The following is a 27,514-nucleotide window of genomic DNA, read 5'->3' on the forward strand; positions in this document are numbered from 1 at the left end:
GATGCAAGTTTTTTAAACTAATCTTTTGTGTGACCACACAATGGCCACATTCAGAGCTGTGAAGTTTAGTGTTCTGTAAAGTAAGAAATAATGACCCAATCGAAAAAGTGCTTCCTATGTTGTATGTCTTATGCTTTCTACTGCCAATCCCTATGTCATTTATAAATTTTTAACAGGTGGTTATTTTTCTATTGTGGTAAGAACAATAGAAATTGTTATCTTGATTATTTAATTAACTAATGAAGCTACAGAAAAATAACTACATTTTTAGAATCAGGAGAACAAACTAAGTAAGCATGCCAACTTTTGTCACATTTGGTTCAAAAATAAATGAGAGAGCCCTAAGACCCATGTCCTCGGTTCAAGATGGTGCCTATTCTTTCATGTTGTCTCGTGTTCTCATAGTTATATGACACAGATGTGATTCGTTTCATACATTTTCTATTCATACATAACCCCACTTTGGCCAGAGACATTACAGCAGGGGGTTACAAACATGAAAAACACATCTTCATTGTCACTGCACACTTGCTCAGACAGCAGACCGTTCCATTGACTATTAGTCTATACAGAAAACAAATTTGCATACAGGTTCGTTATGACCTTATTTTGTGTATGTGATCTGTAAATTCGAATATGTAATCTGGCTGTCTTAAGCAAATGTCTCAGTCAATTCCTGTCTTATCATGAAATATCTGATATAACAACTTCAGACATAACTTTTACGTCATGATGAAAAGAACTCCCACTTTAATTCCTTTTTCATATCAGTACAACTGTGATTTCTTCCATACCGACTCATGACAAACATGCTCTGGCAACTGTGACCATGCACTTCACTCACGTTACAAATTATACAGTGTGACCATGTGTTATACCATAGTCACCATTCATCATGTCTCTTTTTTCCTGTCCTTTTTTCTGTTAGCCCCATGAGGAGTATGTTATCCCCATGAGGAGTAGCAGGCTAGAAACCAGGCTGAGCTCTCCTCCTTTCTCATCATGAAACATTTTCTTCTTTAAGCTAGAAGCTTTTTTGGCAGCACGTCACCTCAACATGTCACCTTCAGAAACAATCAGACTGGCATTTTATGCTGCAGTCACTTTCACTAAAGAACAACTTTTGAAAGTTTTCAGCATCCACTTGCAAGCCTAAAAGTTCGTGATGCCATCTCATTGCACGTTTCCACTGTTGGGGTACTTTTGTAGTTTAATTTTCTATGCATTATTATTTTCTGACTGTTTAATTACCATATTTACTTGCATAATAATTGCACTTTATTGCTAAAAAAATCTAAGCAAAGTTGGGGGGGTGCATTTATTACGCGAGGTTAAGTTTATGAAAACTTTTCCGGAGGAGCAAAAAAAGCTATAATTCAAAAAAAAAAGTTAGATCGCTTAGCTTTTTGCAATTCACATATGCATACACTGTTTGGAAACGGCTTCTTTGTTGCACTTAACTCATATTCGGTGGTTGATTGCGCTATCTTTTGAAAACTGTCCCCGGGCTGGCTGCGCACGCCATAAAAAACGTTTTGTAGCTATCTTTTCTCGCAATCGTTTAATCGCAACAGTGGTATCTGCTGTGATCTCGAGGGGCGTCCAAAAGCGTACGCTACGACGCTATGAGGCACTTTGCCAACTTCGCGGCAACCTCGTACGACAACTGTGACTAAACCGTTAACATTGCAGCAAGCACGACAAGGTCGTGGTAGCAAGTAACGAAAATTGCAGCAAGCTACTCCTGTAGCGTCAAAACAAACCGTCGATAACAAGATTAACGACAAAATGCGGCTGCCGTCTCGTTTCTGCATGAGAAGTGCCTCTACGCGTGGATAACAAGTGCCTCTACGCGTGGAGAAGTGCCTCTACGCGTGGGTCGTGCCGGGCACAGATAGAAAGAAAAGCAATAGGCACATGGCAACGGGCAAAAGGGGGGGGGGGGGGGGTAAAGAGTAGACCGAGGTGGTTGAGGGGGGGGGGGGGGGGTTGGCAAAGTAATAAAAAAACGGAAGAGATTCAGCAGGAGAGGAGGCGCCAGGTGTTAGTTAACGGGACTGCAGCAGATGAATGTGCGGGGTGTGCTTATTGTGCGGGGGGGGGGGGGGGGGAGAATTCAAATTTCGATGACGGAAGTTGAGGGTGCATTTATTATGCGAGTGCGTTCATTACACAACGAAATACAATATTACTATTCCATCCGTTCTGTCACCCAAGACCTACCTCGGCTTTGTTCGATTCCTGCTCACGGCAAGTTATTTTTTAACCCACTTTTCTTTCTTCTTATTTACATTGCATTGGTTCTAATAACTTCCCCTATACATTCTTTGGCATTATTGTCTGTTAGATCTCATTAATATTGTGTCGACACACGGAAAAACGAGCCTTTAGGGCACTTCTTTCCCTTATTCATTAACGAGGGTGTCGTACTGGCAGACTTGGTGCCGTTAGGTTGTATACGAAAGACTATTGGTCAGCTGCCCGCTCGTAATAAGTTCTCGTGCTACGTGACGCCACACAGGCTTAAAAAGGGTGTTCCACACTCGCTGCTATGGCTACAGATGGCGCTGACTGATACTCAAACGTTTAAATTCGCATATAAACCCAATGAACTGGCGGAGGGATAGCCGCCGTGATAGCTCAGTGGATAGAGCATCGAACGCGTTATTTGAAGGTCGTAGGTTCGATTCCTGCTCACGGCAAGTTATTTTTCACCCACTTTTCTTTCTTCTTATTTACATTACATTGGTTTCAATAACTTGCCCTATAAATTCCTTGGCATTATTGTCTGTTAGATTTCATATACATACCTGCCAAGTCTCCCGGATCGGCCGGGAGGCTCCCAAATTTCGACAGTTTTTTCCGGTTGTACGATTGTCATGAAGATCTCCCGGAAATCGGAATTTCTGTGCCTGATCTGGCCGCATTGACAAAAAAGCAGCTCAATCCACTCCAGGCTTTTTGGGCCTACCCCATTTTATTATAAATAAGTGTAAGAGGCGTTCATGTAAACGTACAGCATAATCTCAGTGATGCGAAACCGCAGCAGATACGAACTCTTGAAATTCGCCAGTCAATTTTTACTCTGTTCATTGGGCCTCAATTCGAATGCTCCGAACTCGTTTCCTAATCGTGGCGGGTGATACGAAATTTAGTATGGAAACCGTACCGTCGAACGAAAACCTAGGGCAGCGTACTTGGAGCTTCGGAAGTACGCGTGCGACCGGCGCACGCACTGTCTTCTACAGTGCGTGTGATTGTCGTTGCCACAACCGTTGTGGACGAAACCGCGGTCGCTCTTGACACGATTATGCATGGTGACGATGTAACCGACAGAACCCCGAAAGTGTGCATTCAATCAGTCAAAGCAACGCTCCTTTCTACAAACTCTGAGGAGAAAACTGCGGCAGATACTATCGTAGATGGCATAAAATGACTTAGTTTTGAAGGCGCGTGCGCAGCCAAGCGCATGGTGATTGTAAAATGAATTACCGTTTGCCGCAATTGCCGCGCACAAAACCGCGGTCGCGGCAACACGATAGCGATCTACGAGCTCCGAGGGCACGCAGCGGTAGGTTAAAGGCAGTAAATACATAAAAAATTAAAAAGGCTAGTTTCCCCGCAACGGCGATGCAATAAATGGGATAGCAACAACTTGGAATGTAACGCTGAGAACCGCAAGCAGATCAAAACGTGCAGTGCGCTGCTCACGCACAAATGACGCACGAAAACGATACTCGCTGGACGAGAGCGAACTAACGTTTATTGTTTAACGCTTAGCGCGCTGTTCAAACAAAAACGATGCACGATATGTAATCACAGGTACAGATGAGTACAAACGAACAAGTGTCTCAGTTGTTATACCTCGCTGTGTATGAAAAGCGTGCTGTTTTTGCAAAAGGAGCTGGTGCAGAGACCAAAGTGACTTTTGTGGGCCGGGCAACTAACACTTTCATTTCAGTGAAAGCCGAAGGCACACGATACACACGATTTCCCCACCAAAGAATAAGCACGCGCGCACAGGCATTCATCCATGGGGCAAAGTACATGTGAGAGATAAGTACGCATCTGCCCATCGCGACGAGCTCGGCGCCGAGCGCGAGCGGCTTTTTTTCTTTGAGCGTTCATATATATAGATACGTATACATATACTGTGAAGGTCTGCGGCAGTGGCGACGAAAAAAAAATAAACAGCCTGGACTGTCCATATAATAGCTATCGCAATAAAAAGGGGCCAGACACATTTTGGCGTTCCTGTAACTAGTAGTGAAATTAGTAGTGAGCAAAGCTTTGACCCGCGCTTTTGCGGCAGCCAGCTGCGCCATCCCGTTCGTTCACGTGTGTCCCAGGAAGACACACGTGGGTTGTTTTGACTGAAATAAATTATGCTAGTTGTGTTGATCCTTTGAGACTCTCACCTTGGTGAAAAATACCCTCGTGTGTTCCGTCACTCCTAGCCACTATAAGACCGCAACGCTGATGTTGGCGCTTGCGATTGAGACCCCCCTCCCACCCCCTTTTGTTTTTTGCGATGTTTTTTGTTTGTTTGTATATTCTTGTTTTTTTTTTGTGTCGCGCGCACCCCCCTCCCCCTCCGTTGCGGGAATCTCCATGATTCAAAATCCTTTCAATTGGCAAGTATGGCAAGTATGCACATATATATATATATATATATATATATATATATATATATATATATATACACACACACACACACATATATATATATATATATATATTGATACGCAACAGCCGGCACAGCCTTGCTGCATGAAAGAGAAAGACGACGTCGCTTGCTGGTTGTTGATGAACTGTCGCCATCTTGTTCGCCGAGCACGGTCCATCATATATAATTTAATAAATAAGTTACTCATAACATTATTGGTGGAGGTGGACGACTCACATACCTTGGTGGAGACGCGTAGCGGTCGCAACACCAGGGGCTCTTCGGCTACTTCAACTGCCAGCGCCTCATCACCACTGGCCTCTCCAGCCGAGTCGACAACATACGTCACCCTGCCACCCTTGCGGGATCCTGGCACTTTCTCCGCCGACGGTACCATCGACGTTGACTCCTGGCTGCACTGGTACGAGCGTGTCAGTGCTACCCACCACTGGGATCGCATGCTCATGCTCGCCAATGTTGTGTTCTACCTCGACGGCACGCCGCGGGCATGGTTCAAAAGCAATGAAGCCGAAAGCACAAGCTGGGATCTCTTCAAAACGAAGATCCGTGACCTTTTCGGCGATTCATATGGTCGTCAGCTCACTGCCAAGAAGACTCTCGCCACTCGCCCCCAAACGTCAACTGAATCGTACGTCTCATACATTCTTGACGTCTTGCCGCTTTGTAGCAAGGTCGACCAGCGCATGTCGGAAGACGAAAAAGTTAATCACGTCCTCAAAGGGATTGCTGACGATGCCTTCAACCTACTGGTTTTTAATAATGTCACGAGCATCGACACGATCCTGACAGAACGCCACTGTCTAGAACAGGCTAAAGCCCACCGCGCCACCCACGGCATCACGCGCCTGCCGAACACAGCGGCTACTTCCTCTTGCGATGACGTCGTCCACCAAGTTCCCCAATGTGGTATCCTCACCCGCATCTTTCGTTGCGAGGTCGAGGCAGCTCAACCATTTGTCACTGCATCTCCAATGCCTGATCCTTCACCGACCATGATCTCACTGATACAAGCCGTCGTTCGCCAAGCATTATGAAACGTCGGCCTTCACCCCGTTCAACCAGTCTACTCTTCCGAGCCTTTTTATCGTCGTCCCTCTGCTCCTCGCTTCGGTTCCAACTACTCTGGACAACGCAATTTGTCCGAATGGCGTACACTGGACGACAGGCGTATATGCTTCAACTGCCGACGCGTCGGTCATATTGCTCGCCACTGTCGCAATCACTGGCTCCGCCGGCACACTATGGGCCTCTTTCCCAGGCCACTTCTGTCCACCAGGCGTTCTCGGTATTTTATTTTGATTCCCCTATGCCGACCACATCCTCTGATTCTGCCGCATCTCTGACAAGACCTCGCTACGCCCGCTCACCATTCCCTGCTCGCCGTCAATCTCGTTCGCCCCCGCTCGCCGTCTTGCCTCTCCGACCTATTCGCAGTGCGCCCGATCGAAAAACTAGGCAGTGCAGCTTCTGGAGGTGAAGCTGCATTGACGACGATTTATGCAAAAAATCTTCGTGTAACATTACCGACCACCCAGAATCTGTTGAATGTTATAATAGACTATTTATTTATTTATTTATTTATTTATTTATTGTACCCTCAGGGCCAGCGGCATTGAAGAGGGGAGTGGGTTTACAAAAAATGGATTCAGAAGGTGAGTAAAGGGGAGTACAGGATTCAACGTTTACTGAATAATCAATTTTAGCTGATAACAAAGTTAGGACACAAAAGCAGAACAAAAGAGATCTAGTGTACATATTTTAAATAAGCTTAGTATACAATTCTAGCTACAAAACACATCAGAACACGCGAGAACATAAAAAAAACGAAAAAGGCACACGTCATAAGTAACCTCAGTTTACAATGTTTGTTAGTGCAGCGCGAAACAGCTGATAATCAGTAATCGCAGCAGTCGCTCCAGGAAGCTGGTTCCAGTCTTTGCTGGTGCGTGGGACAAAAGATTCTGAACACATTCTTGTTTGGCATATCGGTATACCAACTTGGTGCGCATGATCGATGCGAGAGGACACGTAGGACGGTGAAAGAAAAAGATTAGCACGAAGGTGGGGGCTGTTATGGAAGATTTTATGAAAAAGGCACAGGCGAAAAAACTTACGACGAGAAGAAAGGAAAGTCAGCTGCAACGAGTTTTTCATAGCTGTAACGCTTGCTGTTCGATCGTAATCGTGTAGGATAAACCGGGCAGAGTTATTTTGGACCAGTTCGAGGGCTTTGATCAGATAAACCATGCTGGGATCCCAAACTGAAGCAGCATATTCTAATTTACTTCTAACCACGTTCTTATACATCAGTAGTTTTAGAGAGGCAGGTGAAGAAAAAAAATTGCGATGAAGATAGCCTAACATACGGTTTGCATTGTTAATAATGTTGCTTATGTGAACGGACCAGGTCAGGCAAGAAGTAATGTGCACACCTAAGTACCGGTAGGATGAAACTCAATCGAGTAGAACATTATTAAGATGGTACGAGGCGGGAGTGGTTGAAGTTCGACATACGCGTAAAACTTTACACTTTTTAATACTAAGGTTCATTAGCCAAAGACTGCACCAGTTTGAAATAGCGTTAAGGTCGTTTTGTAAAATACTAACATCGCTTGTGTCGTTAATTTCACGAAATATCACACAATCGTCAGCGAACAGGTGTATGTTTGATGAAACGCAATCAGTGAGGTCATTGATGTAAATTAAAAATAAGAGGGGGCCCAGGACTGAGCCTTGGGGTAAGCCCGAATTAACAGAACATTCTGGGGAATTATATGAGTTGGCTGCAACAAACTGTGTACGGCCACAGAAAAAGTGTTGCAGCCATTTGAACACATCACGGTCAAGGTTAAGTTTGCTAAGTTTCAGGAGCAGGAGATTATGGGACACTTTCTCAAAGGCTTTTGCAAAATCTAAAAAAATACAGTCCGCTTTGGAGCGACGGTCAAGAATGCGGTGAAGCTGGTGTGTAAAAGACAGTAATTGGGTTTCACATGAAAATACCTTTCGAAAACCATGTTGTGCATCCGTAAAAAATGAGTTGGATTCGAGAAACGTTACGATGCTTGTGTACAAGACATACTCCAAGACTTTACAAGGAATGCTCGTAAGGGATATAGGGCGGTAATTTAAAGGAGATTCTTTGCTACCTGGTTTGTGAACGGCGACCACCTTACCGATTTTCCACTGGATGGGTAGGGACCCGCTGTCAATGGATTGTTGAAAAAGTTTGGTAAGAAGAATTGAAGAATACGAGGCCGTACCTTGAAGAAATTTAGAAGTTATAAGATCAACACCAGGGCTTGAAGAGGGCTTAAGTGACTGATTATTTTAGAAATTCTCCGAGTGTCAATAATAATTGAATTCATGAGTGGATAATCGTGCAGTTTTGGGGAAGGAAGAGATGTACTGGAAGAAACCACGAAATTACTACAAAAAAACTTGTTCAGAACAACCGGACACTCATTGTCGGGAATGGATTCGTCATTATGGTCCAGCAGTTTAATTGAATCAGTCATGCTTGGATTAATTACACGCCAAAAGCTTTGGGGATTGTTTAGAAGCAGGCTAGGTAAGGTACTCTGGAAAAAGTTGGATTTTGCATTTTTGACAGCGGATACATAGGAATTGTTAGCTACTTTGTATGCAACCCACCGAGCGTTCGTGGGCAGCAGTTTCGCTTTACGGTAAAGGCGCTTCTTGCGGTTTGATAGACGTTTTAAGTAGGCATTGTACCATGGAGCTCTGGCATGCGAAAAGATTTTGCGAAGCGGGATGTATTTGTTGGTTAGCTCGTCGACTTTTCGCAGGAATAAGTTCCAGTTAGCTTCAACTGTACGGTTGTCGAAATTGTCTAGAAAAATGCCAAGAAAAGTGGACAGTTCAATGTTAATGGCATCGAAATTTGCTTTCTTATAATCACGAATTTGCTTAGTTGTCTTACGTGTTTCTAGAGCTGGTACTGAGATGTCGAAAGAAATGATTAAATGATCAGATAAACCGGGTAAATATGTCATGCACGAGACAGAGTCGGGGCGTGAGGTAAGTACGAGGTCTAGTACCGTTGCTGTGCTGTCTGTTATTCTCGTCGGCTGGGTAACTAGTTGGGCAAGGGTGAAGGTTGAGCAAAGGTTTAGAAAGTCGCTAACTTGTGAGGAACTTGAATTAAACATGGGCGATTCGGAGGACCACATGATTTGAGGGAAATTAAAGTCACCTAATAAGAAAATCGGGGCGTTTGGCAGGCGAGTTACTACGGTATTAAGAACATCGTGTAAGGAGGCAGTAAAAGTTGGCGGGGCGATAGGGGGGCGATAACATGCCGCAAAAATTAATTTCTGGTGCGCCACCTCCACGCACGATAAGATAATTTCAATATCGGTTTCAACAGCAACCTGGTAAGAATCGGGTGCATTCAAAACGGCAAGCATAACGCCACCACCTTGGCGAAGGGTACGGTCACAACGGTAAATTGGTTAGCGGGACGCATCGTAAAAAATTTCCGTGTTCCTAATATTATTATTCAGCCAAGTTTCGGTTAACGCGATAACATTAGGTCTGCACGTGTCTACGATAGAGTTAAGAGAGTCAAGTTTATTAAGCACACTCCTGACGTTCGCAAGAAGTACAGATAAGCGTGACGGGGGCGGCAATCGCCCACATCCCCTCGCGTCTTCCTATCGTGTCTCTAGGTTTGCTGTTTGCGTAGCGTCTAGGCCGTTGTTTTGTGATGCTTTGCGTTGATGCGTTTCAGGGTGGGGAAAGTTACTCGTTTCTGTTACAGTATCGGTTAAAGAGTCATATACGTATTATTGTTGGTTGACATACAGTTTCGTGTAGCGCAATTTGTATTTCGGGGATCCAGGTAGACCCTTAGCGAATTCAGACAGTTTCTTTCGTACCTCACGAGTCGCAGGCGAAAAGTCTTCGGATACCGAAATACCGGATTTTTTAAGTTTAGTACACGCTGATAATACCTTATCTCGGGTTTTAAAGGAGCAAAATTTCATTATAATGGGGCGGGGTTTGGATGTAGATAGCGTCCCTATACGGTGAGCTCTTTCGACCTCTGAGGGGGGTATTTCGACGCCAAGCGCGGAGTGTAACGTGGCAAGTGCTTTCTTCTCCGTATCGTTCCACGTTTCTTTCGAATCTGATATACCATGAATAACGACGTTATTTCGTCTGGACCGATCCTCTAAGTCATCCAACCGCGTCTGTAACATCTCTTGTTGGGATGTCAGATGGGCGGTGGAGCTCCTAATTGACACGATATCTTCCTGGAGTGCATTTAGGGTTTTCGATTCATGCTCCAAGGTTTCAAGGCGGGTGAATATATCTGAGAGACTAGTTTTTATAGTCTCCTGGTTATCTTTTATTGCTTTAACATCCGTGGTTAGATTGGCTTGGCTCTCAGTTAGATTAATTGTTCGTTCGTTGATACCTTTGAGTATTTCAAGTATGGCGGCACTATGTACAGGAGTTTGTTCTTCACCTATGTCTGCGCTGGAACTGCGAAGAGTAGGGGGGCCAGGGTTAGTTTCTACGTCGCCTGAACAAAGCAACAGCAAACTCACATCTAAGCATTCATTCAAGATAATACACAGCTCACGTGGGCATGGGAGCACGACTAAGAAACGATTGTCACTTTTTGTAGCATGCAGTGGAGTATACGTACACACCTGAGGGGCGAAGAAGATCAACATGTTAGCCATGCTTTCGCAGTGGCTGCTCCCATGCCCACTGAAAGCGGGGAAGGATTTCCGGAGCCTTAAGTAGTCTTTGGGTCCAGGGGTCGCTGTGGAGTCGGTGCACTTGTGCGCAGAAGTGAAGGGCAATGACGATGCCTCGATGATTGCGCACGCAGAATTGTCCGGGAAGGCTGGTACCGTATCGGCGTCGGCACCGAAAAACAGGCACGAGGCAGGGCAGGGTGTTGCAATCAGCAGAGAAGCTGACAAGGTCAAAACAACCTGAGGGGCGAAGAAGACCAACATGTTAGCCATGCTTTCGCAGTGGCTGCTCCCATGCCCACTGAAAGCGGGGAAGGATTTCCGGAGCCTTAAGTAGTCTTTGGGTCCAGGGGTCGCTGTGGAGTCGGTGCACTTGTGCGCAGAAGTGAAGGGCAATGACGATGCCTCGATGATTGCGCGCGCAGAATTGTCCGGGAAGGCTGGTACCGTATCGGCGTCGGCACCGAAAAACAGGCACGAGGCAGGGCAGGGTGTTGCAATCAGCAGAGAAGCTGACAAGGTCAAAACAACCTGAGGGGCGAAGAAGACCAACATGTTAGCCATGCTTTCGCAGTGGCTGCTCCCATGCCCACTGAAAGCGGGGAAGGATTTCCGGAGCCTTAAGTAGTCTTTGGGTCCAGGGGTCGCTGTGGAGTCGGTGCACTTGTGCGCAGAAGTGAAGGGCAATGACGATGCCTCGATGATTGCGCGCGCAGAATTGTCCGGGAAGGCTGGTACCGTTTCGGCGTCGGCATCGAAAAACAGGCACGAGGCAGGGCAGGGTGTTGCAATCAGCAGAGAAGCTGACAAGGTCAAAACAACCTGAGGGGCGAAGAAGATCAACATGTTAGCCATGCTTTCGCAGTGGCTGCTCCCATGCCCACTGACCTGTGCGCGCGTTGATTGATACTGTACTGTGCGCGCGTTGATCGATAATGAGTGCTGCTCTTTGTCGTCGCCTAAAGAAAGTTATCACACCCGCCTTGAACCGAGCCGTTCAAGTCGCCGACGGGGGAACTGCCGCCATTATTGGCATATGCTCTGCCCGTGTGACTATTGCCGATAAAAGCACTGCTGTTCTTTTCACCGTTATAGAAAATTGCCCTCACGATATAATTCTGGGTATAGATTTTCTAACCGCTCACTCAGCCCTTATAGATTGTTCAGCCGGCTGTCTTGACCTTGAGATGCCTCTACTTTCTGATCCGACCAACCCACCCCAAAGCAGTCTTTGCTGCATTGATTTCGTACTTCCGCCGAACTCTGTTACACACCTGTACCTGACGGGGATTACATGGTGGTACCAATTCATGCCGTGATGCTTACGCATGGCGTCGCTGTTTCGCGCTTCATTTTGACAATTGTTGAAAACCGCACATGCCTTCCTATTGTAAATTTTGCCCTCACTGCCCAAATTCTTCCCCAAGGTGTCTCCCTGACCGAAATTACTGCTCTACAAGACCATACGGTTGAGCCCTTCAGAGTGGATGATTGCTGCACCTCAGACCATGACCGAACCCTACCACGTTCATTTGGCGTCGACGTTGACCAGATGGTACCATCAGACCTCGCTCCTGATCAAGCGGAAGCCCTCCGTCACGTCTTGGAGTCTAGTGACATTTTCGACTTCGCCAGCACGGCCGTAAGCCGAACGAGTGTTGTTACTCATCGCATCAATACTGGTGACATGAGTCCCATTCATCGCCGTCCATACCGTGTTTCCGCGTCCGAGCATACAGTCATACAACAGGAAGTCGAAAATATGCTTGCAAAAGACATAATCGAGTCCTCGTGTAGCCCCTGGGCATCTCCTGTGCTCCTGATCAGAAAGAAAGATGGAACCTGGTGCTTTTGTGTAGATTATCGGCATCTCAACAAAATTACGAAGAAAGATGTTTACTCGTTGCCTAGAATTGACAATGCCTTAGACAGTCTTTACGGTGCTACGTATTTTTCCACTATTGACTTTCTTCTGGCTATTGGCAGATCGCTGTAGACGAGATGGACCATGAGAAGACCGCATTTGTCACTCCTGACGGTCTTTATCACTTCAAAGTTATGCCCTTCGGTCTCTGTAATGCACCGGCCACATTCGAAAAAAATGATGGACTCATTGCTCCAAGGGTTTAAATGGTCCTCCTGCTTATGTTATTTATACGACGTTATGGTTTTCTCGCCTACATTCGACTCCCATCTCGATCGTTTATCTGCGATTCTTGAAGTTTTTCGTAGATCTGGACTTTAATTGAACTCTTCAAAATGCCGCTTCGCTCGTCGTCAAATAACCGTACTTAGCCACCTCGTCGATGCCGCAGGAGTCTGCCCGGATCACGAGAAAATTCGCGCAGTCACGGACTTTCCTGTTCCGAAGTCAACAAAGGACGTTTGCAGTTTTGTGGGCTTGTGCTCCTATTTACGACGCTTTATTAAGGTCTTCGTGATCATTGCACGCCCACTTACGAACCTCCTGAAGAAGGGCGCCTCGTTTTTCTGGGGTGCTGATGAAGCCTCATCTTTTTCCCAGCTCACGTCCCTCCTTACAACACCGCCGATTTTAGCTTATTTCGATCCATCCGCTTCAACCGAGGTTCACACTGACGCTAGTGGGCACGGCATAGGAGCAATGCTATTGAAACACCAACGCGGACATGACCGTGTTATAGCATATGCAAGCCGACTGCTATCTACCGCCGAGCCCAATTATACAATCACGGAGCGTGAGTGTCTCGCTCTTGTGTGGGCAGTCGCCAAGTTTCGCCCATACTTGTACGGGCGTTCATTCCGAGTAGTCACCGATCACCACGCGCTCTGCTGGCTGGCCTCACTCAAGGATCCCACAGGACGCCTCACTCTATGGTTTCTACGTTTACAAGAATACACGTTCACCGTAACGTACAAAACAGGGCGGTTGCATCAGGATGCGGATTGTTTATCACGCTACCCTGTAGAAGAAGCTGCCCATACTGACACCTTTCCAGACCTTCCATCTGTGACGCAGCTACTCAACCTTGGCCACGAACAACTCTGGGATGCTTCCTTACGAACCATCATTGACAAGCCTGAGTCAATGCCTCGCGATGCATCTCTACAAATGTTCCTGGTCAAAGACGGGATCCTGTATCGCCGCAACCTCGATTCATATGACCATGACTTACTCCCTGTCATACCAGCACATCTTCGTGCGACTGTCCTCAACCAACTTCATGACGCTCCTTTGGTGGGCCACTTGGTCGTCTCTCGCACATACGACCGTGTACGACGTCATTTCTTTTGGCCAGGTCTTGCCCGTTTTGTTCGACGCTATGTTGCCGCTTGGGAGCCCTGCCAGCGCTGCAAAAAGCCATCCTCCCTACCAGCTGGATTCTTTCAGCCAATCGATGTTTCTAACGCGTTCCAATCTTCTTGAAACGCCTATCATGACAAGGAGGTCCCGCCTGCGGTTTACTACCTTGGGACCTCCTCCTGCATACTTACTCACAATGTACACTTCTGATGCTAATAAAGAAACATTGATTGATTGATTGATTGAAAAGGTTGAACAACAGAGATCACCGAGCTCTGTTGTTCAACCTTGTCATGATAGGCGTTGCAGGAAGATTGGAACGCGTTAGAAACATCAAGTATACGATCTACGCGGACGACATGACGCTGTGGTCAACGGGAGGAAGCGACAGCCAGATCGAGGCAGCCCTCCAAGAAACCGTCACTGCCGTAGAACACTTACGACCCACCGGACTCAAATGTTCACCAACCAAGTCGGAACTGCTAGTGATCTCACTGCGAAGTGCGCGACGCCCGACAACGCAGAACATCAACGTGGTAACCCAAGACGGAACGCCGATACCGCACGTGCAGACGCTCAGAGTTTTGGGGCTGCACCTCCAGGACTTGAACCGCAACAACGTGACGGTACAGAAGCTCCACGCAAAGCTCTCGCTAGCCACCCGCCTACTCAAGAAGGTGGCCACGCGGTACCAGGGCATGCGAGAAGACAGTCTACTACGACTCACCCAGTCGTTTGCAGTCAGCCACATGTCTTACGTAGCGTCGTTCCACAATTGGAAAGCGGCGGAGAAGATCAAGATTGACGCGATGATCAGAAAGGCGTACAAGACGGCCCTGGGCCTATACCCCCACACCAACACGGAGCGCATGCTCGCGTTGGGCGTTCACAACACGCTGGAAGAAATCGCAGAAGCCCAGAGAACGGCGCAGTATCACTGCCTGTCCCAGACCAGGACGGGAAGAACGATACTACAACGCATCGGAATCAACGCGCCAGCGACGACTCTGGAGGTACCAAAGCAGCTACCCCGGGACGTTCTCCAAAGACTGAGGGTTCCACCCTTACCGAAGCACATGCATCCGCAAGTACACCAAGAAAGAAGAACGGCGACAGCCACGGCCCTCACAAAAGGTCACGCCAACGATCCGCGCGCATACTACGTGGACGTGGCGAAGTATCCCCACCGGCCAAGCACGTAGGCAGCAGCAGTCATCGCAGCAGACACTGGAGTACTCACAACGTCGGGAAGCATACGGTGCAAGTCGCCCACGCAAGCCGAGGAGTTTGCAATCGCACTGGCACTAGCGATCCCGGATTGCCGCACGGTCCTCAGCGACTCGAAGACGGCAATAGTCAACTTTGCTACAAACAACGTCCATGGAACCACTGCAAGAGTATGTTCAACTATAGCAAAACCGGAAACCAACATTACCGTCAAGTGGTTCTCTGCGCACGCCGGGGAGCTGGACGTGGGCCCGAACCGCAACGAGGAGGCAGATACGGAGGCACACGCGCTAACTAGCTGCGGGTCTGTGTCAACGCATTCCTCGGAGCCGCAATGACCCGATGCCGAAGACGGAGAGTATTTTATCACAACCTACGCTGACGTTCTGCAGTGGTACAGAACGAGCAGACGCCTCTACCCACCGCCTCATCGAGACCTACAACGCAGAGAAGCAGCCACACTACAGCAGTTGCAAGTACAAGCCATATGGACCCCTGTCTGGGCAAAGCACGTTTGCCCGGAGGTTTACACTACTGATGTATGCCAACACTGCAAGAAGGCGCGAGCCACCCAGAGACACCTCCTCTGGGACTGTGCACCACCGCCGGGTAACCAAGAAGTAATGCCAACTGCCATAAGCAGCAAAATCATCAGCCGAGAGCCAGGCAACCAAAGAGACGTGGTCCAGCACGTGCTTAGCATCCTGGAACGCCAGTGGCCGAAAGCGGCGCCCCCACGGGTTTGACGCGAGTAGGTTGCCGCTCTGGGACGTTCGAGCACGCTAGTGTCTCGCTTTAATCCTCCTACCCCTTCCCCCTTTATGCCGGATCGTCAATAAAGTTGTTTCACTCACTCACTCAGCCAATCGACATTACCACTGAACCTTTTTTTCGAGTTGGCCTCAACCTGCTTGGCCCATTCCTGATCTCCAGCTCAGGCAACAAATGGATTGCTGTCGCCACTGACTATGCAACACGGTGCGCTATCACACGAGCACTTCCGACGAGTTGCGCAACCGATGTGGCGGACTTCCTGGTTTATGACATTATATTAGTACGCAGAGCTCCATGCCAACTTCTCACTGACCAGGGCCGGAGCTTCCTATCAGCTGTCGTTGATGAAATCCTGCACTCTTGCTCTGCCAAGCACAAGTTTGCCACTTCGTACCATCCGCAAACGAACGATCTAATGGAGCCCCTCAACCGCGCCATAACCGACATGCTTTCTAAATACGTAGCGGCCGACCACCAGGACTGGGACGTTCATTTGCCATTTGTGACATTCGCATATAATTTGTCATGTCACGACACTGTCGGCTGTTCGCCATTCTATTTTCTATACGGCCGAGAACCCGCCCTACTCTTTGACACCTTGCTGCCCTCGGTCACTGAGTATGCCGGTGAAGCCATCGCGCGAGCCGACCACGCACGCCAACCTGCCCGCAGCCGTCTGCAGGCCTCACAGGAGCACCAAAGACAGCTCTACGATTCCCATCATCGAAACGTGCACTTTTCACCGGGTTCCCTTGTCCTTCTCTGGTCCCCCACTCGACGTGTAAGTCTTTCTGAAAAACTGCTGTCACGCTACACTGGACCATACCGCATCATTCGCCAGGTGACTGACATTACATACGAGATTGTTCCAGCCGATCCAACATCACCATCGTCACCTTCGAGCGACATCGTGCACATAGCTTGAGTCAAGCCTTATCACCCTCCTCCTACCGCATCCGAGGAGCTCAAGCACCGAGGCCGTGCTTCTACCGACAGGGGGTTATGATACACAACAGCCGGCACAGCCTTGCTGCATGAAAGAGAAAGACGACATCGCTTGCTGGTTGTTGATGAACTGTCGCCATCTTGTTCGCCGAGCACGGTCCATCGTATATAGTTTTAATAAATAAATTACTCCTCGTAACAATATATATATATATATATATACACCTGACCTGAGCTAGCAAAACAAAGAAACCTTGATTCCCCAAATTCAAAAAGTGTCGGCTGCTTTCTTCTGAGTAGCGTCACGAGACGTTTCTCACATATGCATAGCGACAACATTTTGAAAAGTACACTGAAACAACTGTTTTTATGAACGAATCAAGCAGGTACACTGAACACTAACACTAGGGACTATCCGCCGTCAACAAGGTATCCTACAATGCCGAGATGTAGGCATGGTATTGTGGGCTAATGCCTTATTTTATGCAATTCTTATTAACTTGCCGCGGCTGGCTGATTTTGTTGATAGCTTGGACGAACTGTCGCTCTGACCAGTGACCACACTGGCTATGCGCAAAAAAAAAAAGGAAAAGCATTCGCATGGGTAAAGGCATCGTTGGCGATTGCACCCAGCAGAAGCGGTGACAACTAGCTGAGCTTCAGCTTTGGATTGTCTGCGGCTAAAAACAAAACCAAGGAGAAAAGCAGGGCAGTTTCATTGTCGTGGCTGTCAAGCAAAGGCAGCCCCCCATGCTCAGTAAATGGTTGCAGTTTCTTCTGGTGCCAACATGCTATTCAGACTTTGTAGACATACTTTTTTTGTTTTAAAGGGCAGTAAAATGTTCAAGATTGTAAGATTTTGTTTACTGCACGGCATTAAATATCTGGGCCGGGAATCGCACTGTTTTTGTTGAACCAGAATGGTAGAAGAAAAAAAGTTCGTTGTGGCAAGTATACTTATGCATCGACTTCTATGGACTGCTGACAAGGACCAGAGAACTTATCGTTGTAGCGGGAATTTCGTTGAGGTAGGGTTTCATTGTAATGGAGTTCGATTGTATTCACAGTTGGACCTCATGCCAAGTCAGCTGGCATACGTAGTTTATTCCATAATTGGGCTATAGGTCATTCCTAGGGGAATATTCAAAATTTTGAATATTTTTGTAATTGTATTTGCTGTTCGACTAGATTCACAATGGGATTTCACTATTTCAACTGTTCGAATTTCCTTGAGACAAATACATTCAACATCAGATTAAAAGTAATCCTTTCAGATTTTTAATGTTCTTCACCTCGTCACATTTCCGTACTGCAGCAAAGCTGCCTTTCTGGCTCTGCTACGGTCGCTGATGTATTGACTCAAAAAAAGGCTGGTTCCAACATGAAGAGAATAAATATGGCAGAGGTTGGGGCTGAATTAATGCTGTTTTGGACCTGAAATTTGGGTCAGAAGTTCGAAAAAATCGGAAGCCAAAGTATTTTAGCATCCGAATTTTCAGATTTTGGTGTATGTTGATATCTACGAGGCAGATTTCGAACTCCTAACTGGAACGGAGCACCACCTTGTCTGCCACATCAGTTGGGCTTCCACAGAAGTTGCAATAGGAGGAGATGCTGAGGAAATGGCATCTTTGCCTTTCACGTGTTGTAATGTGTTGTCGGCAACACTCTGGCTGCATCAAATCATGTGCATAAATACAATTTGGCCATTGCGTTGCCTCATTTTTGATAAAACATCTATGAAATACTACCCTGTCAGCACTTTATCAAACTAGTGAAAAGAAACCATTTCATGGTGCTGTCTCATAAGAATATGCTTAGGAATCCTCTCTTAACTTTTTTTTCTGCACTGTAATTTTGCTTTAACGTATTTGAAAAATATTTGTGAAATATTTGAACGTTATTCAATTCGATAAAAACTCAGACTTCAACATTCAAATTTGCTTTGCACTCAAAATTTTGCTATTTGCATGGCTTCAGTCATTCTATCATTGTGCAACAGAAGTGAAGGCTGTGCTTTGTACTTTATCGAGGCCAACAATGATGAGAGGGTGTGGGAGTATGAGCATCGCTATCACCTGATAAGTTGCGCTGCATAGTGCACCTCTGCACATATAGTTTTTTTGCAATGTTATTTTTTACGAAACACCAGGGGGTACCCACAAGACACAGGGATTCTTTTTAAAATCTATGCATATATAACTAAGCTTGTTTTTGTTTTCTTGCAAAACAACCTTATTACGTTGAAAGTACACTCCATTGCGCTATGATCCCGTGCTACGGAACATTTTTCAAACTCATCTATCCTGATGGCTGAAAACCTTTCCCCTTCCATTCATTTACGTGATGAAATGATGGTTTTTTAATTTTCATCATTTGAGCAAACCGTCACACAGCACAAAGTTTGGGAAGTGGGAAGCACGACGCAAGGGCATTGCGTTTGTTTTTTTATTCCCCGGGAGCGGATGTTTTGTCATGGGAAGAAAACCAGTTCCCCAACTCCTACAAGTTGGGCATTTTTTCGTCACATGCTGTTATGCCATCTGGGTAGTATTTGTAAATATAAAGCTTGTTTAACAGCCTGGTCTGGTGGAACAGCAAAAGCAGGGTTTTGGCATCACTTTATGCTTCTTGGTCCTGATAAGCACAGCCAAATGAAGTGATTTCTGTGTGCAGATGTGCAGACTGTGGAGCGGCTGCGTGAGCTGTGTGAACGAGGAGAGGGTGATCCGTCAGGGGCTGCCTTGGAGGCCCTGCTGCAGACCTTGTCACCGACTGAGCTGCTCTACCACCTCGAGGTCTGTCATGCATGACACAGCATCATCATCATCATCATGGTGTTTGTGTAACCTACAGGCATTGCCACTACTGCTATGCAAGTTTCTCACATCACAGCCACGAAGCTGTTTATTCAGACCACAGCAATTTATGTCACCAAGATTTATACTGGCTGAAAAAATGCTCTTCTGAGTGACGTATGCTGCTTCCGAGTGACATTAATGAGCAATATGCTCACAGGTTATATTTCTATTGACTACTAATCGCCCAACGTAAATATTTCAATACCTTGTGTTGTTTATATTTGCTTAAAATAAGCTTTTTTCTGTTATTCATTTTCTCAAAACAAGCCTCGCCCATTTTGTTTGGTGCAAGTTTCTTAAAAGAACCCTGAAACAGTTTTTTTTAAGTTTTGTCAGCGTTCAGGCTAGAGCATCGTCAAACCATTCGCACCACAAGTTTAGTGACACGCCATGTACCAAAGCCGCTAAGCACAACTATATCATATCCTTTTTCTCACTTCTGCCTGGCCTCCTCAACTGATGAGGCACGCTGGCATCGCTGGCGACCGCAGAGCTCTCGTGAGCACGCTCGACGATTTGAGCTTTTACCAATCTATATGCCTAAGATGTCACGCTGACAGAGTGTGCACAGTCTCAAAGGCCATCACATAGTGCGCCCGGCAGCAGGCATGCTGTCTGGCAACAGAGACGAAGATCTTGGAGTGGTTCATATCTGCTCCGACAGGTGCTACCACCCTACCAGCCAATTTTACTTCCCGCCTTCTACGGCCTATGACAGGCTGTTGACGTGCTCTGGCCTCGTCAAGTTGCCAAAGCATGTCAATGGGTGGTTGAAAATGCATTTGGCCGAGCCTCAACAGCCTGCACCGATCTGCAGCGATTCTCAGCTTTAAAGGGTTGTAATGATTATACAGTTTATGCTGAGAACTTAAATTGGTCTCTAAATAACCCTCGGGACTTAGTCTTCAAGCTCAATGTGTTTGTACAAAACTGCCAGAACCGTTCCAGGGCCCTCTAAGCTCTGCAAGAGCTACAGCTTGTTTTTTACCATGAAGCTTAACGCAGTCAGTCAGTCAGTCAATGAACTTTATTTACAAATTGTCCTGAGGAGCCGATTCCCCTCAAGAGGGAGGGTCGGCTGCGGGCCGCACCCACGTGGGGACAGGAAGAGCGAGCCCCTCCGCCAAATTGCGGGCCCTCTGGACAGCCCGGATTTGAACCTCTCGGTCCGAGCTGGTAATTGCCGTCATCCAGGCAGCTTCTGTGCTGAGAGGCTCGCCATCGCGCAGGGCCGCGCATTGCCAGAGCATGTGGGGTAACGTGCAACGTCTCTTCCTGAATCACTGCAGGCAGATTCTTTACTTTTTTTCTAGGCTTGTGCTAATAGTAAATTTTAGGTTTGAAGCTAATAGTGATCTAGTAGAATAGTTTCTAACTGAATTCAAATGGTATATATCGTATATTATAAAGAAAAATGAGTGTATTTGTCATGACCCAGCTAACCTGCACAATATGTATATAATTTACTTAGTTTAAACAAGACATGTGCAAATGTCATTCCTTTTGGTTTTAAGGAAATGAAAGCCAAATTTAATACTTTGGTAGAATGCAAGTGATGAACTGTAAAATATGTTTCTTTTAGAATTTTAATACTCTGAGCATATAAGTTGGTGTAAGAAGCTTTTAAAAGTGGAAGAATCAAGTGATGGTAATATCTTCATTTAACCTGGAGTAGCCTCGTGGCACTGCCAGTTTTTTTTGGAAACTAGTGACAGTGAAAACGCCAGAACAGGAGAGTTTACGTGTGCGTATAAAAAGTAGGCTCAAATATTCATGCAATTGTGCTTTTTTTCTCGACAATGTTTTTTTATTTGCTTTTGTTCCTGATCGTTAGTAACTGTTCTGAAAACAGTGAATTTTAGCAATACTTGAGTGGCCTGTTGTACTGCTAACTGCCGTTGGATTTGAAAAGGGCTTGTTGAATCTTTATACAGTAGATTATTGGCGGTACAAATGCCAAGGCAAAGCAAAAATATTCGTATCACTCAAGATTTTGTGTCGCCAGAACACCAGCCAAATTCATTTTCAAACCCACTTTTAGCTCTGCTTTCAGGCCTACTGAAAACTAAATTGGGAAGTATGCTCCACCATTGTCGTAAGCAAACGTGAGGAATGTTTGAACACTTTGCACCTCTTTACGAACTTATTTCCTTTAATCTAGTGATGCATTAGGCCTTTAGAGCTGCGTAGTTACTATTGATTACCGTGTCACTAAAATTCATATCAACCTATCAATCAATCAATCAATGAAACTTTATTTTTTCATGAATAGATATATGCAATTACAGGAACTATTTGGACCGATAGCCTAAAGTGGCTAGTGGACGGTCCAATACAATGTGCAAACATAAAAAAGTGTACAGGTCAGCTCTGAGGTAACAACATCAAAAAACAAAACAAAAAAAAACAATAATATGATACAGATAACACAGTAATACATTTTTTCCTGCAGATATGCATACTTATTAGCTTGCAGCTAGTTTCTATACATAGGCACTTATTAAAATGTACAATGAAAATCGAATCAAACACACACATGCTTACATGTCTTAACTCCACAGAAAAAATGATTTACATGCCATGCTGAAATTGCGTGCCGTTTTAATCTCTAGGGAGACCGTGTTCCATATTTTTGTTCCATTAAACTGTATCAGTCTTTCTCCGTAAACATTAAAACATTTGGGCAGATTGAAATTACCATTCGAAGCATGTCGCGTATTGCGTTTAGGAATTGAAAAAAGATCAGCAGGCAAAGTTGAATTTCTATTAATTATGTTATTTACTGAAACGGCAATTTTGTAGTCACGCAACATCGGAACCGAGAGAATGCGTTGTGATTGGAAAATATTACTTACTGATTCACCTTGGCTTATGATTTTCAGTGTACGCTTTTGAAGTCGTTCAAGAGTTTTTAGATAACTGTTGTACGTCACACCCCACGATTCCAGACAGTAACCTATGTGACAATGGCACAATGAAAAGTAGAGTGTGCGAAGTATAGCTTGTGGAAAATATTGGCGAGCTTTTATTAGAGAATAGCAGCCATAGGCTACCTTTGCGCACACACTCTGTACTTGCTCATGCCAGTGTAAATGTTCATCAAAAGTGACGCCTAAATATTTAAAACAAGGAACTTGTTGAATAGGAGCGTTGTTTATTGTTAGGTTAAGAGATTCAGCGTCAATATGTTTCCTACGAGAGTGAAACACCATGTACTTTGTTTTAGTACAGTTAACAGTCAGCTGATTCCTGGCAAACCATTCCGAAATGTTCGATAAATCGGTCATCGCGTCATTTTGTAAATCTGCTAAGGAGTGTCCTGTGAAAACTAAAACAGTGTCGTCCGCGTACATCAGTGCCCTTGACCTCTGTAGGGATCGTGCGACATCATTAATATAAAGAGAGAACAATATAGGGCCCAAAACTGAACCCTGTGGCACCCCGCATTTAATATAACCGTAAGATGACTTGATGTCACCAATGACTACCTTTTGTTTGCGTGCCGATAAATAACTAGAAAAAAAATCAAGTGAGTTACCTTTTATCTCATAGGAATGCATTTTTTCCAGTAAAATGGAATGACTAATAGCATCAAATGCCTTTCGTATGTCTAAAAATACTGCTATTGCTATGTTGTTTTCATGTAGCGCGGAATTAATATATTGCGTAAGCATCGAAACAGCAGTTGAAGTGGACCTGTTTGCAACAAAGCCGTGTTGCTGGGGACAAAGTACATTCTGTTCACCCAGGAAGCGCCTTAATTGCGACGAAATTAGTTTTTCAAGCGTAGTGTTAATACTACTCAGGACAGATATTGGTCTGTAGCTGTCCGGAAGATTCCGATCACCAGATTTGTACACTGGTATTACTTTGGCGGTCTTAAGTATACTAGGATAAGTTTTAGAGGAAAATGCATGATTAAATATATGGCATAAGGGACCACACAAAACATCAATATTCTCCTTTAAAATCCTTGATGATATGGCGTCATGGCCAGCTGCCTTGTTCCCTGGTAACTTATTAATTACTTGTCGGATGTCATCCTCAGTTACATCACATAGATCGAAATTATTGGTAACAGTACAGGGTGCATTTAAATTCGGCATATGAGCAGGGAAATTCCTCGCAAGGCTGAGACCAATATTAGTAAAGTAATCGTTAAAGTTGTCGGCCACTTCACGAGTTGGATTATCAGGTATAATGCGTTCTTTGCTACCCATGCCAGTGACGTCTTTAACAATCTGCCATATCTTCTTCGTGTTACCATCATTTTCTTTCACTAGGTTGGTATAGTAGCACTTGGATTTTCTTATCATTGCTACTGACTTATTTCTGTAAAGCTTAAAATTTTGATGGTAGTATTCATTGCTCCTGTTATTTTTCCATTTGTCTTAGTAAAAATCTTTCAGCTTCAGAACCTCAAGTATATTTCTATTCATCCATGGACATATGGCATGGTCATAATTTCGGCGCGAACAGCTACGCGTTGATCGTTCAATGACATCCACAATGCATTTTACAATGTTATCACACTCGACGTCCACGTCTTCATCATAGAGGGCATCAAAATTCGTACCTTGTAGTAGTTTTTGCACGGAATTATAGTCGACACGTGTTGTTCGTTTAATGGCAGGTATGTCAGGAGCACAAATGTGTTTCTGGGGTAAAAATAGAAAGGTGGGATTGTGATCCGCAATAGCAACAGCGTATACGCCTGCCGATACATCCAGGTCAGCGTTACACAACACGTGATCAATAATCGATTCCGAGTGGTCTGTTATGCGAGTGGGTGATGAAATAACATTTCTCAGATTAACTGATTGTAGCAAAAACACGTAATCATCACATGTATCTCCAGACACGTCTATGTTAATATCACCGCAGACAATAAAAGGTGCTTTAGAGACCACAATGGGTATCATGGTACTTTCCATCACAGTAATGAAGTCAGCCACACTGGAATTCGGTGGACGATATATTACACCGATGATAACACCATTTTGAAGATGAATAAAAAGAGTCTCTGCCGATGAACTGCAGCATGAGCTATTGCTAAGGTGAACGAAACTAAAACAGTCTTTGATAAATAGCGCCACGCCCCCTCCTCGTGTAGCACTGTTTCTAGGTTGCGAAAGCATGACGTAGCCGGGTAGATGAACTGATTTGCTTTCTCGAAGCCAAGTTTCAGTTATAGCGATGACATCATATTTAAACGAGTGCTGTGATAAGTACGAAAGCAGATGATCGAAGTTCTTCTTTATGCTGCGAATATTACAATGTAAAACTGCGAAATGATCCTGCTGCAGCCATATGTTTTCAACCTCAGAAAGAGAAAACGCCATTTAAAAATATAGGAAACTCCAGGTTTACAGAAACAAGCTGGCAATCCTCAAACAACTTTGGAAAGATCCTCAGCACATGTGACGTGAAGCGCACGTGAATTATCCGCCTTCCGCATCAAAATCTTTCCACCAGTTACCCAGGTGTACTTCCAGTTTTTTTTCCCGCTTTGTTTTTAGAGCGGCTGTTAGCAATTCCTTGTTTGCCGGACACAAGTGCTCATTTATGTATACTGGAGATGCGATGCCCTGAAAACCTAAAGCTGTCGTGTTAAGTCGTTGCTTCTTAGCAGTCCTCAGAACATTATCTTTCACAGCTCTCGAAAGAAACCTAACTATGATGTTAGGTGTTGACGCGTTCCTTGATGGCACTCGGTGCACGACGCCTATATCTGTTTCTTTGACTTCAACTTTCAGGCAGCTGGCAAGCTGTTGCATTGTGGAGACCAAGTTTTCTCCCTCCATCACAGGAACTCCCTTTATTTCTAGGTTAATCTGTCTACTGTATTCTTGCTGAGCAGTGAGTTCCTGTTTTATTTCCTTAATATCCTTGGCGAGGCGACTGTTTTCGCTTTTAATCGCATGGTTTTCTGCTCGCACCGCAGCAAGCTCTTTCTTTGTTTCGCCAAGTTCCACCCTGAATTGCTCAAAGTGCTCATTCATGAAGTTGATAGACTGTCTAAGAGTTTGTAGTTTGCCTTTGTGATGTCTTTTTTTAGCTCATCATGTTTGGCATCAATTCTAGCAGAAAAATCTGACAAGGCCTTAGCTAGTTCCTTCACAGTAGTGGGCGGCTTATCACCCATAACACCCGTCATTCACTGAGCAGTCCAGGAACTAAGGAGCTAAAGTACAAGTCGTTCATGTACCTGCGTAAAGCAAGGTAAATTTTTAGCTGTCGTTCAGCCTCGTTGCTGCCTGGACTGCTCGTGAAATGACGGCTGATCCTCGCTGAAGCGGTGGTTTTATAGCAGAGCTGTGACGTCACGGTATTTCAGGGGGCGTTGTTCCCGGTTCCGCCCACTTGATTCCTAGTAGCGCTGATCGCTTCCGAAGACACCTTGTCTGCTTCCACCACCAGCGTTCTGCGTAAAGCAAGGTAAATATTTAGCTGTCGTTCAGCCTCGTTGCTGCCTGGACTGCTCGTGAAACCTATATTTTTCAGAAAAGCTGAGCTCATATCACCAAGGTAGTACTGTATATTTTTCGTTCGATGTAGCTATAGATTGTCCTGCGCATTGATGTTGAATCGTTATTGTGTTTATAAATAGTTTTATATGAAGGATCATTCAATTTACTTCAGTCGTGTTCAATTATAGAACAAAATTTACACCCGCCACAGCGGTATTGTGTTCATGGTGCTCGACTGCTGACCCGCAGGTCGTGGGATCAAATCCCGTTTGCGGTGGCCGCATTTTCGATGGAGGCGGCTATGCTTCTGGCCCGTGTGCTTAGATTTAGGTGCACGTTAAACAACCCCAGGTGATCGAAAGTTTTGAAGCCGTTCACTAGGGCTTCTGTCATAATTATGCTTGCATGAATATTTGAATGTTCGAACGAATAATACAGTACTTGATTTTGCTTTGAATTGAATTCAATATATTGAAAATATTTAAGTATTTGAAACGAACGAATAGATGTATTGACCTCCTGCAAAGGTGGTTTAACTGCAGTGAAGTGGTGCTAAGCCGTAAAAACACATAGGTGGAATCTTGAATGCGTATTGGCGCGAAGCCCCACTTTAAGAGTAAATAAAGATATACTCACACCGATTAACTTCTTACGTAAAAAAGTTTGTTGTACTGACTTGCATGCGGCGAGCATAGCAAGTTTTAAAACGTAACATACTCAATAGGTTAGCACTTGCATTCTATCAAAAGTTATATCCTGGTACTATTCAAAGTTGTTTCCACTTTTTTTGAAGCAACGAAAAAAAGAAGACATTCGCACAGGCCTTGTTTTAAATGAAAAAGAAAAAGATACTCTGCTGGTTAGTTAGGTCATGACAAATATGCTTATTTTTCTTGATAACAATATGCTATATATGTACTATTCGAATTCCATTCAAAATTATTCAATCAAAATTATTCAATCAAAATCTCTATTCGCTTCAAACCTAAAATTCACTGTTCGCTCAAGCCCACTCATATTCATATCATGGTTCTGAGACATTAGGCACCAGCAGTTGTTTCTGAATGAAATTTCTGCCACAATGAAGAAGTTTCATTTCCAAGTCTACCATCGAGAAAACTATTCAAAAAGTTGCAATTGATAGATAACTTCCACTTTAACGAAGTTTTCTTGAGTGTTACCTTGTAAGAAATTGCTTGCCCAAAATTTCGATGAAATTCTAATGGCATCTCAACTGTTCATTTCACGCTGATTCGCGACTTACACCTTTCTTTATTGAATAAAAAAGTGTAAATTTAAGTGCTTGTTTTCTTTGTTAGACATCATATTAATGAGAACTTGCAGAAAATGATGCCAAGACAAGTGTTGGGGATGTTATTAGAAGTAATTGTAATGTAAATGTGAAGAAAGAAAAGTGGAGGGAAAGAAAAGTTGCTGTGGGCTGGATCCGAACCAGTGATCTTCAAATAACGTGTTTGATGCTCTACTACTGAGCTACAGTGGCAGTCATCCCCCCATCCACCTTACAGCGTATA

The 27,514-nt window shown here is 45.0% G+C and overlaps 1 protein-coding gene across 3 annotated transcripts in view; it reads left to right on the forward strand.

Annotated features, from left to right (window-relative positions):
• faf (ubiquitin carboxyl-terminal hydrolase-like faf) overlaps window positions 1-27,514 on the forward strand; it is a 482,217-nt gene that overhangs the window by 209,634 nt on the left and 245,069 nt on the right. For all 3 annotated transcript variants that reach the window (XM_075874530.1, XM_037429964.2, XM_075874549.1), the window contains one exon: window positions 19,325-19,446. In XM_075874530.1, the coding sequence (XP_075730645.1) occupies window positions 19,325-19,446 (122 nt within the window). The remainder of the gene's footprint in view (window positions 1-19,324; window positions 19,447-27,514) is intronic.

This window comes from Rhipicephalus microplus, chromosome 1, assembly GCF_043290135.1.
Source record: "Rhipicephalus microplus isolate Deutch F79 chromosome 1, USDA_Rmic, whole genome shotgun sequence".
In the NCBI taxonomy this organism is placed as follows: Eukaryota; Metazoa; Arthropoda; class Arachnida; order Ixodida; family Ixodidae; genus Rhipicephalus; species Rhipicephalus microplus.